This window comes from Asterias rubens, chromosome 18 (genome assembly GCF_902459465.1).
Source record: "Asterias rubens chromosome 18, eAstRub1.3, whole genome shotgun sequence".
Lineage (NCBI taxonomy): Eukaryota > Metazoa > Echinodermata > Asteroidea > Forcipulatida > Asteriidae > Asterias > Asterias rubens.
In genome coordinates this window covers 4,137,350-4,154,602 of record NC_047079.1, presented here as the reverse complement: position 1 = coordinate 4,154,602, position 17,253 = coordinate 4,137,350, and the positions used below count along the sequence as shown (strand labels likewise).

Sequence of the window (17,253 nt, the reverse complement as noted above, 5' to 3'; positions counted from 1 at the left end):
TAAGCAATTTTTGCTATAGCCTTGTGAACTAAGAAATTTTTGCTTGAAAAAGTTTACAAGGCTATATAGCCTTGTGAACTAAGCAATTTTTGCTTGAAAAAGTGTCACAAGGCTATAGCCTTGTGAACTTGTCAAATTTTGGCTGAAAAAGTGTCACAAGGCCTTGTGAACTTGTCAAATTTTGGCTGAAAAAGTGTCACAAGGCTATAGCCTTGTGAACTAAGCAATTTTTGCTTGAAAAGTGTACAAGTTCACAAGGCTATAGCCTTGTGAACTAAGCAATTTTGGCTTGAAAAAGTGTCACAAGGCTCAGTTCCCAAGGCTCATAGCCTTGTGAACTAAGCAATTTTTGCTTGAAAAAGTGTACAAGGCTATAGCCTTGTGAACTAAGCAATTTTTGCTTGAAAATGTATACAAGGCAATAGCCTTGTGAACTAAGCAATTTTTGCTTGAAAAAGTGTCACAAGGCTATAGCCTTGTGAACTAAGCAATTTTTGCTTGAAAAGTGTACAAGTTCACAAGGCTATAGCCTTGTGAACTGAGCAATTTTGGCTTGAAAAAGTGTCACAAGGCTATAGCCTTGTGAACTAAGCAATTTTTGCTTGAAAAAGTGCAACAAGGCTATAGCCTTGTGAACTAAGCAATTTTTGCTTGAAAAAGTGTCACAAGGCTATAGCTGAAAAAGTTCACAAGGCAATTTTTGCTTGAAAAGTGTACATGGCTATATATAGCCTTGTGTACTAAGCAATTTTTGCTGTACAAAGCTTAGGAGACCCAGGAGTGAGGGTACCATGTAGAAGTCCTTAGGAGACCCAGGGGTGAGGGTACCATGTAGAAGTCCTTAGGAGACCCAGGGATGAGGGTACCATGTAGAAGTCCTTAGGAGACCCAGGGATGAGGATACCATGTAGAAGTCCTTAGGAGACCCAGGGATGAGAGTACCATGTAGAAGTCCTTAGGAGACCCAGGGATGAGGGTACCATGTAGAAGTCCTTAGGAGACCCAGGGATGAGAGTACCATATAGAAGTCCTTAGGAGACCCGGGGATGAGGGTCACATGAAGAAGTTCTAAGGAGACCCAGGAGTGAGGGTACCATGTAGAAGTCCTTAGGAGACCCAGGGATGAGGGTACCATGTAGAAGTCCTTAGGAGACCCAGGGATGAGAGTACCATGTAGAAGTCCTTAGGAGACCCAGGGATGAGAGTACCATGTAGAAGTCCTTAGGAGACCCAGGGATGAGAGTACCATGTAGAAGTCCTTAGGAGACCCAGGGATGAGGGTACCATGTAGAAGTCCTTAGGAGACCCAGGGATGAGAGTACCATATAGAAGTCCTTAGGAGACCCGGGGATGAGGGTCACATGAAGAAGTTCTAAGGAGACCCAGGAGTGAGGGTACCATGTAGAAGTCCTTAGGAGACCCAGGGATGAGGGTACCATGTAGAAGTCCTTAGGAGACCCAGGGATGAGAGTACCATGTAGAAGTCCTTAGGAGACCCAGGGATGAGAGTACCATGTAGAAGTCCTTAGGAGACCCAGGGATGAGGGTACAATGAAGAAGTCCTTAGGAGACCCAGGAGTGAGGGTACCATGAAGAAGTCCTTAGGAGACCCAGGGATGAGGGTACCATGTAGAAGTCCATAGAAGACCCAGGGATGAGGGTACCATGAAGAAGTCCTTATAAGACCCAGGAGTGAGGGTACCATGGAGAAGTCCTTAGAAGACCCAGGAGTGAGGGTACCATGTAGAGCTCCTTAGTCTAGATCTTGAGGCTTGGGTCTAGTCCCTTCTTTCTTGGCCGCCATCTCAGCTTGATACTCCTGGCAGTTAATCTAGCAAAGTAGAAACAAACAAAACAAGAAAATGTGCATAAAACTCAAGTTCTGGGGGCCAAGTCGACATCCATAGCCACAGCTATCAGGGGCATGTTAGGTGTAACCCCCCCCCCCTCCTTAAAAAAATTCACACACACACATAAACAAGGCCCCTGGGCCTTCCACTGAAAAGCAATGCATCCCCCTTGTGAAAAGATCTCCCAAATGTATACAATTTCAGGCATTTTCCTCCAAAAACCGTTTCAGAACACGTCTGTCTTTGTAGAATATGGTGAACTTTGACCTCCAGCTGAAAACCAGTCTACCCTGATGAGCCCGCTTATCACACTCACCTTGTGGCGTTTAACCCAAGCGGTTTCTTGGCATTTCTTTGAGCAGTACGTGGCCATACAGTGAGTGCAGCGTTTGACCCTGGCTCCGTTGTAATGCACGCACTCGTCGCATCGCGGCATCGGGTCCGGTCCCATCATAACCCTGAAACGGATCATCACCTGTCAAAACAAAAGTTAATGGAGTTAGCGGGGTATTTCATACACATGCTTAAAGGAACATTACAGAATTAGTTTTTGCTAACAAAACAGTTGCTGGCAGTGTTAGCACTTTATGTAATCCACCATATGCATAAACTGACAAACCTGTAGAAGTTTGAGATCGATCGGCCATCTTGGTCACGAGAGAATACTGATTAGACCGTGTAAGTTTTATGTAAATCTGTGATCTTCGCAATTTTTGTTTCTTACCAATTCTTTAACGTTCTTTTAAAGGCAGTGGACACTATTGGTAATTACTCAAAACAATTATTGGCATAAAAGCTTACTTGGTAAAGAGTAATGGGGAGAGGTTGATAGTATAAAACACTGTGAGAAACGGCTCCCTCTGAAGTGACGTAGTTTTGGAGAAAGAAGTCATTTTCCCACGGATTTGATTTCGAGACCTCAAGTTTAGAACTTGAGGTCTCGAAATCAAGCACCTTAAGCACACAACTTCGTGTGACAAGGGTGTGTTTTTCTTTCATAGTTATCTCGCAACTCTGACGACCGATCGCGCTCAAATTTCCACAGGTTTGTTATTTTATGCATATGTTGAGATACACCAAGTGAGAAGACTAGTCTTTGACAATTACCAATAGTGTCCACTGGCTTTACGCACAAAAACTAGCTAAGTACACAAATAATGCCATAATAAGGTTACCTGCAAAACTACCATATTACATGTACAACTTATGACTGGTATCCCGCTTTTTTCTGCTTCGCAGACAATTGTTGAAGCAATATTTTCTCCCTAAACACCTCTATGAAAATGAGTCCAAGGTTGTCTCAGAGATTCCTGTATCTGCCTTTTATCTTTGAAAACCCTGGTTTGAATCCATCATCAGACAGGAATAGTACAAAATTATGGTTTGGGTTTTTAAATTTGGCGCTTGCACTGTAAGTGGACAATGTCAATGGTAAGTGCAGAACTTGGCGGTAAGCTGAGCAATGGGCCCTGCTTAACGGTAAGCAAATTTTCATGCTTACTGTATTTTTTGGTAACTTGCAAGTGAATTTCACAGTGTCGCAGAAATATTAGGCAGCCATGCCATAATAAGCCTTCAACATGGATTTGCATTGTGACGTCATTTATTTTCATGCAGTAAGCACCATAAGGTTAGCACACCTTTCCGTGTGCTATACGCTATACGGTTAGCAGCGCAGTAAATTGAATTTGCACAGTAAGCACAAAATCGGCCGCTAAGCAGCGCTATGGAATTGGGCCCTGCTCACCTTATCCAGATGGGCCTTAAACATCTCACATGGCTGATTGAGTTGACACTCTGCAATATCCTGCATGGAGCGGAAGTACTGCCCCAGCTCAAACAGACCTTTGGAGCGGCGGAAGATGGCTTTGTATCTCACCGTGTCCGGATAGGTTGGGTCGTCTTCGTCTGTGGCTGTAAGAGAGAACAAGAATGGTGTGTTGACAAACACACACAAATGCCCCGCTGAGATTAATCCAAATATTGAGTTATCACTGGGACAACATTTATTTTGTTTTAGCCATAATGACATAGATGTTTGACCCATAAAATAACAAGCTTCTTGCCAACAAACAAAATTTTAAAAGAGATGTTAAATAATTGCATCAGGGATGATGATAATTAATTTTGGTTTCGAGCTGCCTCTAGCTACCGGGCAACCTCGGTAGTCTAGTTGGGAAGACACTGCTTTAGAATTGCAAGGGTCCTGGATTCGAATCCCACCGAGTAACATGCCTGTCACAGGACTCTGGAAAGCACTGAGTATACAGTGCTAATGGGTAAAAAAATCAAAATTAATAAACAAGATATGCCAAGTAATTCTTGAGCTTATGCTTGGACAACATTACTTTGTTTTAAACATAATGACCTTCACATTTGATGTAAGGGGGGGGGGTGGAAAACAGTAAGCTTCCAGGGGATTCCAAGACCAATCCACAAACCATGTTTGGAGTTTATATGCCAAGTCATTCTTAAATAATTACTCGGACAATGATTCTTTTAATTTAGCCATAATGACATTGACCTTTGACCTAGGGGTCCAATTAGGGATCCAATTTGGGGGATCCACAGTTGGTTGATATGCTAAGTCACATTATGTCACTGCATTAGGTCCATAAAGTTGCAAAAGGAATCATATTTTCAATCACACCAGAAATGAGTTCATTGACCAACCAACCTTACGATGCATCTTAGCTCTGATAATGGGACAAGGAATCAAGATTGCAACTTGCTTTAAGATGGAATTCAATTACCTCCTAAGCATCTTGCAATCGCCTCGTCGCAATCTTCAACAGCTTTCTCGTAATCGCCAAGATTGATATAACATTGTGCGCGGTTACTAAGCAACGTCGCTGGCAGGGGAGACCTTGAGAGGAGAAAAAAGCAGTTATCAGTGATTTATTTCATAACTGAACAGTAGTAGATCAGAAAAACCGGAAAACATCGGAACTAGTTCTTATAACTGAGGGTGTAAAAAGCGATTTATGAGTAGAAAACAACTGGAATTTATAATTATCAATAATTTATATGAACAGCAGTAGATCAGAAAGAGCGGGAACCATCGGAATTAGTTTTAATAATTCTGAGTGCGTCAAAAGCGATTAATGAGTACAAAAAAACTAGAAATAACAAATAATAAGTTGTACCATAACTTAACTGCAGCCGATTGGAATAATTACATTTTAATAACTAAGGGCAGTCATTAAAGACACTGGACACTTTTGGTAACGGTCAATGACCAGTATTCTCACTTGGTGTATCCCAACATATACATAAATTAACCTTAGAAAATTTGGGCTCAATTGGTCATCAAAGTTGCAAGAAAATAATGAAAGGAAAACACCCTTTTGCACAAATTTGTGTGCTTTCAAATGCCTGAGAAAGGCTTCAGGCCTGATGTCTTTCTCAGATTTAAGTATTTTAGTGAGAAATTACCTCGTTCTCATTAATAAGTTACTTCAGAGGGAGCCGTTTCTCACAATGATTTATACTACCAATAGGTCTCCGTTGTTCATTACCAAGTAAGTTTTTATGCCATATACATTTTGAGTATTTACCAACAGTGTCCAAACAAGATTTCTTTTCTGCGGATTTCTAGCTGATCTAACAAAGACCTTGAGATGCTAACAACTTGCATGTGTACATTCTTATGTGGAGATTATGCAGTATTTCTTTTCGTTTCAGTTTATTTCATTTACTAGTTTTAGTTCTGAAGCCAAGCACTCTCAGAAAAGCAAACTTCATCGCTGTACTAGCCAAGAACGCAATGGAGAGAAGACAAGTTTCAGTTTTAGATGGAGGAAAACCCCAGAGATTCCCAGAGAATTAAACCTGCGTAGTCAGTTTTTCAGCAGAACCACAACTCTCAATTCAATTCAATTAAAAACACTGTAATCATCCGTTACAGGCAATTACATCAGTAGATCAGCTCCAAATAATTTTTTTTTGAGAAATATACAATACACAATAATTAAAAAATATAAAGATTATTTGACAAAATGCATAGCAGACATGTACAAATGGTTGAAACCACAGCAATTATATACGGTGATTACATATAATAGAACATTAATTGAACGTACAATATTAAGAACCACAATTAACAAATAAAACATAAACAGGTGAACAGTGGCAAACCAGAACTCCCAACAGTTGACATTCCGCACACGAAAACAGTTGAAAACAAGTGCAAAACGTCAACCATTCAGAAGTCTGGTTGCCACTGGACACGAAAGAGAACTTCCTTCTATTTGTTTTTGCAAGGGGGGAGTCTAAAACTTACCATAATGGTGGACTACTCTGTTCCCTCTTTTGACCTTTCTTGTCTGGTTTCGTTGGGGGACAGACATTGAGGGCCTGGGTGTAAAGCGTTATAGCTTCTTGACACTTTCCGCTCTTGTAGCATTTATTTCCCTTCTCCTTGAGCTCGCTGGCTTTACCGGCATCCAGAATGAGATGACGGGTTTTACTGAATTCTTTTTCTGCTCTATCGTACATTCTGAAGAGAACAGAGAAGTATTGATAGTGTCAGAATCGAAATAAAAATAATTACAAAATATACCATCCTTTCATTCTAAACATCCTTTGTCCTCGCCACTTCATTCCTTTTGGTTCATAGCCACCAATATTGTCTCTGAAATAGAAACTTTGATTGGCTGTTATTTTTCCCGCTTCTTTCTGGATCCTTTCCTTAGTCCCTTTCCCCCTCTCTATTTCTATAAATGGATATGTATTTGTTTGTACTTGTTTTATGCCTCTGAAGAAGGTCCGGATTGGATCGAAAGCTAAGGCCATCTACCCTATTCATAATATAATAGGCTCTTATATGGCACAATTCCAAAGAATGATCATTGCGCACCAACAAATTATTACCCCTGTTCACAGGGCCATAAACTTCGTTCTTAAACCATCTCAGCTCCCTGGGGAGTATACAGCCTGTGCTGCCAAGTGTGTACATGTAGTGCACCAAGCTGAATCAATCACAAGAACTATCTCCATAGGTTTGAACATAACTTACTTCTTGCCTAAGCGTCGGCAGCCATTTTGTAGTTCAGACACTTTGATTCCTATAATTGGTGTCTGCAGGAAGAAGTAAAAAAAAAACAAATAAAAAAAGTTGCTAAGCTTCAAACTTCAGAACTCAATCACATAACTTTGTTTAGTGCAAAAAAAGAACAGGAAATGGCCAGCACAGAAAACAATGTTTATATATATTTTATTATATATTTTTGTATGCAAGTTCGCCCAACACAAGGCTAAAAAAGCCAATCTAGGTAAAGGGCGTTAGTCTCTTCTCAAAACTTATCTTATGTCACAGGTTTTCAATGACTAATTTTGTTGTGTCTGTTTTTCTTTGTGTTGTGTTTTGTTTTTGTTTTGTTTTTGGTTTTACTGCGCCTTGAACACCCAGCAGGGTGGATATGTGCGCATTACAAGTCTTATTATTATTATTATTATTATGGCTCAGAGATGAAAACATAGACATGCTTCAGTGGAGCTGAAGGTAGGAATTGATATTCCTCTTAAAAGATGGCAGATCATAGGATGAAGGGAACATGCACCAGGCATGTGGGGAGGTAGTGCTTTCTGCTAGGCTTCGAATTGAAGATACCCAAGCCTACATTCGTATGGACTGTGAAAGGGGTAACCCTGTTTGAGCCCTAGGCGTAGGTGGCAATGGCCTCTGGAAAAAAATAATTGTAGCCCACACCTTGAAGTGGCCTTCATCAGGCCTTGTGTGTCAGGCGACTTGTATAAAAATAAAAATAAAAAATAAAATGCCAGGCAAGGAGTTCTTTCCAGTTTTCTATTCATTATTTTATTCTTAAAGAGGGACTGCTGATGAGCTCAAAGGGGAAGAGATTTCACCTAAAGATGTATGGCTTTTTTTTTTTTTTCCTTAACTGATGGAAACATGACTTCAATATTAGATAGCTACAATTTTCCTTTAAAGACACTGGACACTATTGGTAATTGTGAAAGACCAGTCTTCACTTGGTGTTTCCGACAATGCATAAAATAACAAACCTGTGAAAATTTGAGCTCGATTGGTCCTCAGAGTTGCGAGATAACTATGAAAGAAAAAAACACCCTTGTCCCACGAAGTTGTGTGCTTTCAGATGCTTGATTTTGAGACCTCAAATTCTAAATCTGAGGTCTCGAAATGAAATTCGTGGAAAATGGGTTCTTTCTCAAAAACTACGTCACTTCAGAGGGAGCCGTTTCTCACAATGTTTTATACTATCCATCGCTCCCCATTACTCGTTACCAAGTGAGGTTATATGCTGATAATTATTTGAAGTAATTACCAATAGTGTCCACTGCCTTTGAAGGGTCTGGTTACTTTTTGTAGGACACAAAACACAATGTTTTGTCTTCCCTTTAGACTTACCTTGTTGAAAAAATAATCAGAGTAGTAGTAGAAATGTCTGGGGCCGAAGTATTTGATAACGTACTCCACCCCAGGGTTATCAACGGCCAGTGTTAGTAGAGCTATGGAATAGACATGACAATTGGGCTCAAGGCTGTACATGTGGATCCCGGCTGACCGCATGACTAACTGAAAATGAAGAGACATTTTAAAGAAAAATAGAATTATTGATTATTGACTATTGACTAATGATTATCAACAAATACCTATTGACTATTGACTAACTGTATCAGACAAACCAAGAATAGATGCAGGATTACAAGTCCGAATGAATACAAGCAAAGTACATATTTGAGAATTACCACTTGATAATGATCATGTCGAACATTCGCCCTTTTGGGTCAGGCCTATTTTTAAATTTGTAAATAAAATGGAAACTAGTTTTTTAGAACCTTAGGTGACTGTGTATTCATATTCGACTCATCAAAACACATATTTTAATGACAAAAGCTTTATTTTGCCAAAATACCACTTCCAGGTGACTGGGACAACTTTGAAGGGGCGCCAGAAGCAATTGGCAAACTTGGCTTCCATGTTATTCCAGGTCTGTTATCTCAATTAAATATTCTTTTTTTTTCTCCTCAAAAAAACTGCATTCAAGATTTTCTTTTTAATGAAAGCCAAATAAACTCACAGGATTTTCTACAATTCTCTTTAGCAATAGACCACGGTGCATTCCTATTCTCGTAGCTACTTCTAAGTAATGCCATATGACGTCTTTACTTGGGTAGAATGCTGCATCACAATGAGACGAGAAAGAAAACAGTTAACAAAAAATGAAATCAAACACCCTTCTACACTTGGTGACCTTGTCCAGCCGGTTGGCCAACCGTTTGAAACCATTCAACTTCAATTCAATTCAGTTCAATTTATCAACATTTATTTTCACATGGATATAAGCACTTTAAAGATGCTATGTCAGATTTTTGGCCCCAAACATTAAAAAAAATTATATCTTTTGAGTGAATGGTAATTCAAAGAGTATCACCCGCTCTAACGAAAACAAGTTTAACTTTTACTTTTAATGGACAGGAACCAGGACAAAAATTTGAAACGTTTCTTATAAAACACATAAGAATTGGTCACGTGATATATTGTCGGGATCCCGACAAAAACTAATTTTGAGCACTTTATTTCAGTGCTACTACCATGGCTACTAATAATTGGCGGACTTTTTTGAGCAATGGCTCAAATGAAAGCTTGTAACTTTCTCGACCCCAATCAAAATACCTTTTTTGGGTCAAATTGGCCAAAAATCTGACATAGCATCTTTAAAAAAAAACTAAACAATAGATACAAGAAAAACTACTAAATGGAGGCATTACACAAGAAGCTGAAGCTTATCAACGGAACACAACAAAAAAATATATTTAAACAAACAATTATTGAAAAAGGAAAATAAAATAAAAAAGACATCTGAAAGCACACAACTTGTGCATCAATGGTGTTTTTTTCTTCTCTATTCCCTCCTTGACCAACTCACCTCCTTTTTCCAGATGACCCATAAAGCCATAGTCATCGAGAAGTTTCCAGGCAAAGCCGTTGACGTGGACCATCTCCGATAAAACTTTCAGACACGCTTGTAGCATGTAACAATTTTCTGTAGACAGGATGGGCATGCGCAGCCATCGACTGACAGCCTGATACAAAAAACCATCAATAAGTTTTATTTCGAAGACACTGGACACTATTGGTAATACCTCAAAATAGTTGTAAGCATAAAACTTACTTGGTAACGAGCAATGGAGAGACTGTTGATAGTTTAAAACGTTGTGAGAAACGGCTCCGTCTGAAACAACGCAGTTTTTGAGAAAGGAGTAATTTCTCACTAAACTATTTTAATTGAGTTCGAGACTCAGCTGAGGTCTCAAATTTTAAGACATCTAAAAGCGCACAGCTTGTGCGACAATGGTGTGTTTTCTTCCAATATTCTCTCTTACTTTTGATGACCAACAGACCAATTGAGTTCACTTTACAAGTTTGCTATTTTATGTACTGTAATTGTTGGTACACACCAAGTGAAAAGGCTAGACTGTCAGATTTGTACTTTTAAATTAATTTTACAGAAAATGTGTTCACGGGAATAAAAGAGTGATGTCTTAAAAATCTGTTTAAAACCTTGCAGGGTCATGGCTGTGCAATAAGTGACCACGCCTTCGACTCAGTCCTTTAGTGTCTGCTGGTTTTAAACAGATGTTAAAACCTTGTCATCGCTCTTGTATTCCCTTGGTACATATCTTACAACTCACCCTTCCTGCAAGTTGATCTTTTGTAACATACGATCGCACAGCTTTATCTTTTGACAACTGCATCAAAGATAAAAATACTACAATAAATTTTGGAAAACAATGGCATAGGCCTAAACCAAACTCAAATACTGAGTACACAAGCAGTAAGTATAAATGTGATGCGATTAATAGGATTCGAGGCATTGCATGGTGAGGCAGCAATGTATATTTGGTTTGCAGAAACATCATGTGTGTATCTGCTTGCCAGGTAAATACAGGTTTGTGTCAGTTGTCTGAAATATCAGTATGGAGAAACACGCCAAAACAGGGGCGCATTTTAAATGTAAATTTAAATGCAAAAAAAAGTTTGAATTGATATTGGCAACTTCCTGAATCCTTATGAATAACATCAAAAAGGGGTTAAAATAAGCATTGAAATAAAATGTGCCAGTGTTTTTTCAAAAAAACAAATTGACTTCAAACCCCTTTTTCACAGTTTAATTGTCTTTTGAACCAAAGTTGGTTTCAACATGCGGTTTAAACAGCATTAAAGCATAGATTATGCTCTTTTGAAATGTGAAAAAGGAAAGAAAAAAATTACCTGTGTTGACAACAGATGATTGATTGATTGAATCAGGAGTGCGTTTTGGCGGCTGTAACCAATAGTTGTTTCTGACGTCATAACCAAAACGGTAACCGAGCTCACAACTTGGTTGTCGTTCAGTCTGAACAGCAGAACCAACGACCAACAACCGAAACAGTTTTTGGTTGGGGTCGCCAAAACGCACCCCAGATTGACTGATTGATTGATTGATTGAAGTTTGATGACTGCTACTAACAAGTATACAGTGCTTCATATACATCGATGTACCATGTACTATGGGTAAAACCAAAGATGCAAATCCTTGATGCAATTTCCATCTATTAAATCTTTCCGGTACCCACTCCTAAAACATAGGATTCAAACTGCCTCTGGCTATCGAGCAATCTAGGTAGTCTAAATGGTATGTCACTGCTCTAGAATTGCAACGGTCGTGGGTAAAACCAAAATTAATATTGCTACTTACAAACCCTAAACACTGCAGACTCGTCTGTTGCAAGGTGCTCGCAAACTGGATCCCGATCTCTCGAAGTTCCTGGTCGTTGCAGTCTGGTAGATTCTTGACGTCCGGGTTGGCGACCGTGGTCAGCGGGAGCAATCCGGCGGGGTTCTCCATCAGCTGGTCCAGCTCGTAGGCAAAGAGTCCCTGCTGCATCCACTTGTTCATGATGCGGATGGAGTTGTCCTTGTGGAGGAAGTAGCCGAGTTTAGTCATGATGCCCGAACTGTCCAGCTTGATGCCCACGGCGGGGAAGTCCGTGAAGATGTGGCAGAAGTTGTAGATGGCCATGATGGTCACCATGAAGTATTTGGTCTCTGTTAATGGAGAGAAAAAAAAACACAGAAAATGGCATCAGGGCCAAATTTCATGACCTCTGTTAAGCAGAAAATACTGCTAGATAAATGTCATTGCTAAGTAAAAATTGATTGGGCACCAGTCACAACAACGTAAATGTTTTGCTGGTAACCTATTTCTGTTAAGCAATACTTTTTTGTGCTTAGCAATGTTTTGTGCTTACAGGATTAATGAAAATCAGCCCTGAATGGAGATCTACAGGGTTTGTACATAACTTTTTCAGTGACTTTCCAGCAAGGACCATTCAGCTTGCTGTTTTACTAGTTTCTAATAGCGCAGCTCGTAGAAAATGGAAAAATGTCTGAGCTTGGTCCTTGGAGATTTAAAGGCACTGGACACAATCGGTAATTGTCAAAGACTAGTATTCACATTAGGTATATCCCAACATACATAAAATAACAAACCAAGGTTGGCTCTTGGGTTTTCTGAAACTTTTGTTAAAGTAGCCAAATTTTCATCTAGTTTTTATTGTTTTCATTTCGTTGAGGGCAAAGAACACGCAACTAAAGGAGCATCAGACGAGGGGAGTGTTAAATTCTTACCCTCGACGAAGGCCGTGACAGCACGGATAGAGTCAGTTCCTATTGCCTTGATGGTGAGTGCAATGTTGGCTATGGGGTTTTCTGAGAGTTTTGTTCAAGTAGCCAAATTCTCATCGAGTTATTATTGTTTTTATTTCATTGAGAGCAAAGAACATGCTACTTGCTGCTGGTCATTTTGTGTGTATTATACCAATTAAAAAAAGGGGGGATGGGAAATCGGACAAGTGGAGTGTCAATTTCTTACCCTTGACGAAGGCCATGACAGCATGGATAGTCAGTTCCTATTGCCTTGATGGTGAATGCAAGACTGGCTATAGGGTTCTCTGAGATTTTTGTTCAAGCAGCTAAATTCTCATAAAATTATTATTGTTTTTATTTCATTGAGAGCAAAGAACACGCTACTTGCTGCTGGTCATTATGTGTGTATTATACTAATAAAAAAAAGGGAGGGGGGATCGGACGAGTGAAGTGTAAATTTCTTACCCTTGACGAAGGCCATGACAGCATGGATGTAGTCAGTTCCTATTGCCTTGATGGTGAACGCCCTGGCTCTGGGGTTCTCCCAGTGACTGGTCAACAAGATGTTAGACATGGTCTCAAGCGTATAAAAATAGATAGACTCCCATGGGTCGCCGTAGACATCAGTCTAAAAAAAAAACAAGCAAACAAGCAAACAAAATAATCCTGCTGTAGACCTCAAAATAACCCAAGGCTTCTACAGTACTTGCGATGCTTTGCTGTGGTGCCCTTTGCAAAGTTTTATTTTACAAACTGACATTTTCCTTATAGAAACGCCCTTGTGCCCCTTCAAGAGCAAAGTTCAAGGCCTTCTGCTGGTAAATCTTTGTCATACTACACATACAGGCATTTTAAAGTGCCTCACAAAAATCTAAGCCATTTTACAAAGCTTTAAGGCTACATAAATAACTGACAACGCATTGATACAGTTATAAAACTATTCAACCAAAGCACACTGATTCCAAAAAGAAAAATCCTCTCTCTTGTTTTATCACTTCAAGAATAAGGGCTTCACTTAGGCCTACATGATTTAACTGATTTGGGGGATTGCCCAAATCAACTGTCACCAGGGCACGTGCCGCCTACAATGTACATGTACTCCTGAAGCTGAATCAGGGAAACAAGGTTGTGGAACACTCTGACAAAACATTACCTCATCTGTTAGGTTTGGTATGCGGATCTTGAGGAGTAGAGTTGATACCTCTAAGATTCCTGCATCCATAAGAAGGTTGGCTAACTGTCGCCATTCCATGTCATGCTGAAAATAAAAACAGAGTCAGAGTCAACAATAAACACCTCGGTCACAAAGAAACATAGACTCTCACTGTGGCCTTTTTCGAAACCATGGCTTCGACTCCAGATTCGGCTCAGGGTAGCTGGGCGCCACCGTGCTTTGCATACATGCTCAGGGCTTCAGTCGATAGAGCGGAGCGTAAAGCCTAATCCAAAGCTGAAGCCAACGGGCAATTCCACGGTCAGTCGCATTACACTTTTCAGTGTCATTTCTCGATCTTGGTGCTAGAAGTTCTATGTGAGATATTCTTTCCACTAAGTTTATAGACTGATTTGAGCTTGACACCCAAGGCTTTGAAGTGAGGACATTAGAAATGTTGTGGGCTTTGACCTCTGGATGTTATAACGCTGTAAAAAGCGGTCAGTCACATTACACAAAAAGGACATGGTAAAAAACACACTTGTCACAATTCAAAAATTTCCTATATCAAAAAGCTTGCGAAAGTGTGACTATATGTAACACACAACTCTTACATGAGTATCCTACAGGAAACTTATGAATGGTCAGCAACTTGAACTTTTAGGTATACATGGCAAAACCATGGTCAGTCGCATTACGGTCAGTCGCATTACAGTTTTCCAGTTTCCCAGACAATGTAGCCACGCCTACATGGAGCCCAAGCTGAGTTCTTATTTGGAAAAATTGGGTTCATTCCTTGTCAACAACAAAAAATAAATTGGTTTCATATGTTAGCTATAACTTCTAAGTGGAAAGATGATTTTTTTTTTGGTGTCCTGTCCATGTTTGCATGGAATTGCCCCAATGATTCGAAAAGGGCCTAGAGCTTATACAGGCATGTATAGATACAACAGAGTGCAGCAGCCATGAAATTGGGCCATTATCTCTAAATGATAATGATCATGAAGCTTAATCCAAATTTAAGGCTGATAAATAATTCTCAAATTTTGATGAATATCCAAGTACTTACGTTGATACTTATTGGTCCTATTGGATTGATGATTTGACAAAATGTAATCTGCAAAGAAAAATAATTGAAACAGAGTAATAATAAATAATTTCAATTATTATTATTATTATTATTATTATTATTATTATTATTATTAAGCATTTAGGTACGCTATTCATGGTAAAACCATAACACAGCGTTTACAAAGAGCAATAAATTAAACATTATACAAACAAACAACAATAGAAAAAAAAAAAAATCAATTAGGAAAGAGGTAGGTTTTAAGAATCTTCTTAAACACATTCACTGTTTCAGCAGATTTAATATAGGAGGGAAGTTCATTCCACTCTTTAGCTGCTGAAACGGTGAATGTTCGATCTCCCGCCTTACTGTGAGTCATGGGAAAAGTAAGGCGAAATGGATCTGCATTGGAGCAAAGATTTGTACGCAAAGGTCGATACAACTGAATACACTCATTAAAATATTTTTTAACACTCCTCCATTTAATGACTAGATCAGTGAAGGGCACAATTACCCACACAATTTTTTTTTAGTCTGTAAGTTTGCAGATGATCCCATGTTGTGTAATGGGTGGTGGAGAAAACGTGCACTTGTCGAAGAAAAAAAAGGGGGTTTGCCCCAGTGTTCCTGATTTGATTGGCTGCATATATTGCGCCACAGCACCCTTGTAAACCTTTGTTTTATAAAGTAAATACTTCAAAAACCATTCACAATACATGTACCACAGGAAAATATTGCATGTTGAAATGTTCCTCTCTTTGGTGCGTTGCCAACTCCTCAAACTATTATGAAGATAATTCTATTTCACTAGATAGGACTACATGTAAGTAGGAGTAGGAGTGTGGTAATGTTATCTTTCTTAACCTTGTGTCTGCTGATGTCTGATGAGGTTCACAATCGCATGGTTCATTCGGAAAAGTTTCTGTATGGTGCCACCACTTTTTCATTCAATCTGAAATAATATAGTTTCTAATTTACCTCAATGAGAATCCCTTTTTGTAAAAATTTGTGAAAAAGTGGTGGTGCCATATGGAAAGTTATCCGGATTGGGATTTGGAAAAGTTTCCGTATCACGCCACCACTTATTCATTTGACATGTTCGATATGAAATAATTTAGTATCCAATTTAGTTACCTCATTATAGAGATCATATAGGCCTATCACTTTTTGTAAAAATGAGTGAAAAATTGGTAGCGAGGTGCGGAAAAATATCCCCCAAATCCTGATGCAGAAATTTAGACAATAATAATAATAATGATATGAATATGATAATAAGAAACAAATCAAATCAAATCAAATCAAATCAAACATGTCAAACTCAAATCAAGTTTGAAGTACAGTGTAATGTAGGCTAGACTGGGGCGCTGTACTCCTTTTTTCGAAATTTTGACAAACATTGTACACTACAGCGCCCCAGTTACTGGGTCTACTTCCTCATGCTCCATCCATGGTCTAATCTAACTCTAAACATCTAAAAGTCTAAAGTCCCTATGCTAGGCCTTTTGTTTTGATTACCTTCTGGTCAAATTTCGCCACCGTCAGTGCCCTCTGTATCGCCCTCATGATTTCCACTTGTCTAACCCTCCAGTCCTTGTCCCTACCCAGGGCCAAAGCCATCGCCTCCGGGTCCAGTTTCTCGCCGGGCTGACGCCGCGTCACGCTACTCAAGAGCTTCACGAAGCCCGCTAGTTTTGTGGGTCGATCGGACGCGATGCAGGCGTCTCGCAACGGCAGAGAAAGACACATCGGGCATCGGGGGCCCCTACTTTCACCTGTTCTGTTCCAGTAAAAATTGATGTGCCCCAAACAACACGGGTGGCGATTCGGAGGAATACTCATTGTGGCAGTTGTACGGCAAAAAATACTCGAAAATATGAAGATATTTTGATGTGCTTTTCTCGTCTATTTTATACACGTTCGACTTACATGTGTCCATTTTCATTTGTTGTGCAAATTTTCTTCCGCAAAGCGAGAGGGCGCACTTTCGAATTAATTATTGGGGGCGGGAACACAGACATATCTGGAGGGGGAATTTTTGGACAACATCAGCATTGCGGCTTAATTTAAACCTAATTTAAGACAAAAACATAACTTCTCTACAAAGTACAAAGTGTTTAATATTGTCTAGACTGAATAATAATTTTTGGTTTCAACTTTAATGACCTGAACCAAAAAGTCGCAGGCTTTATATAGGCCGGGCCTACATCACCTGTTGTATATTTTTTTTAATGATGAATTCTGTTCCTTATAATGTTTGAATAAAAAGGTTAATTCAATTCAACAGAAATTATGGCATGTTTCAAGGTATATTCTAAGCATAACGCCTTCATAATGAAAAGTGGCAATCGTTGTTGCCAAGTTGGATATCGACCCTGGGGCACAATGGAGCTGCTTATTTAAGCCACAAGTGCAACCGCTTTCTGCTCAGCCAAAAATGAGCAGGATACCATGCAGTCACAGTTGGTGCATGAAATGTGATTTGTCTGCCTTATTCTGGAAAGTACAT

General features: G+C 39.4%; 1 protein-coding gene across 1 annotated transcript; it reads right to left on the bottom strand.

The window, feature by feature from the left end:
* Positions 1-684: 684 nt before the first annotated feature.
* On the bottom strand, positions 685-16,674 carry LOC117302755. The gene is made up of 15 exons (XM_033786774.1): positions 16,263-16,674; positions 14,748-14,795; positions 13,679-13,783; positions 12,991-13,153; positions 11,576-11,925; positions 10,530-10,586; positions 9,764-9,920; positions 8,915-9,015; positions 8,242-8,409; positions 6,868-6,929; positions 6,133-6,348; positions 4,604-4,716; positions 3,598-3,764; positions 2,167-2,325; positions 685-1,831 (listed from the first exon to the last, which is right to left on the bottom strand). Exons 1-15 carry the CDS (start codon positions 16,584-16,586, stop codon positions 1,754-1,756), a joined length of 2,268 nt encoding a protein of 755 aa, XP_033642665.1. The 5' UTR covers positions 16,587-16,674; the 3' UTR covers positions 685-1,753.
* Positions 16,675-17,253: the final 579 nt, after the last annotated feature.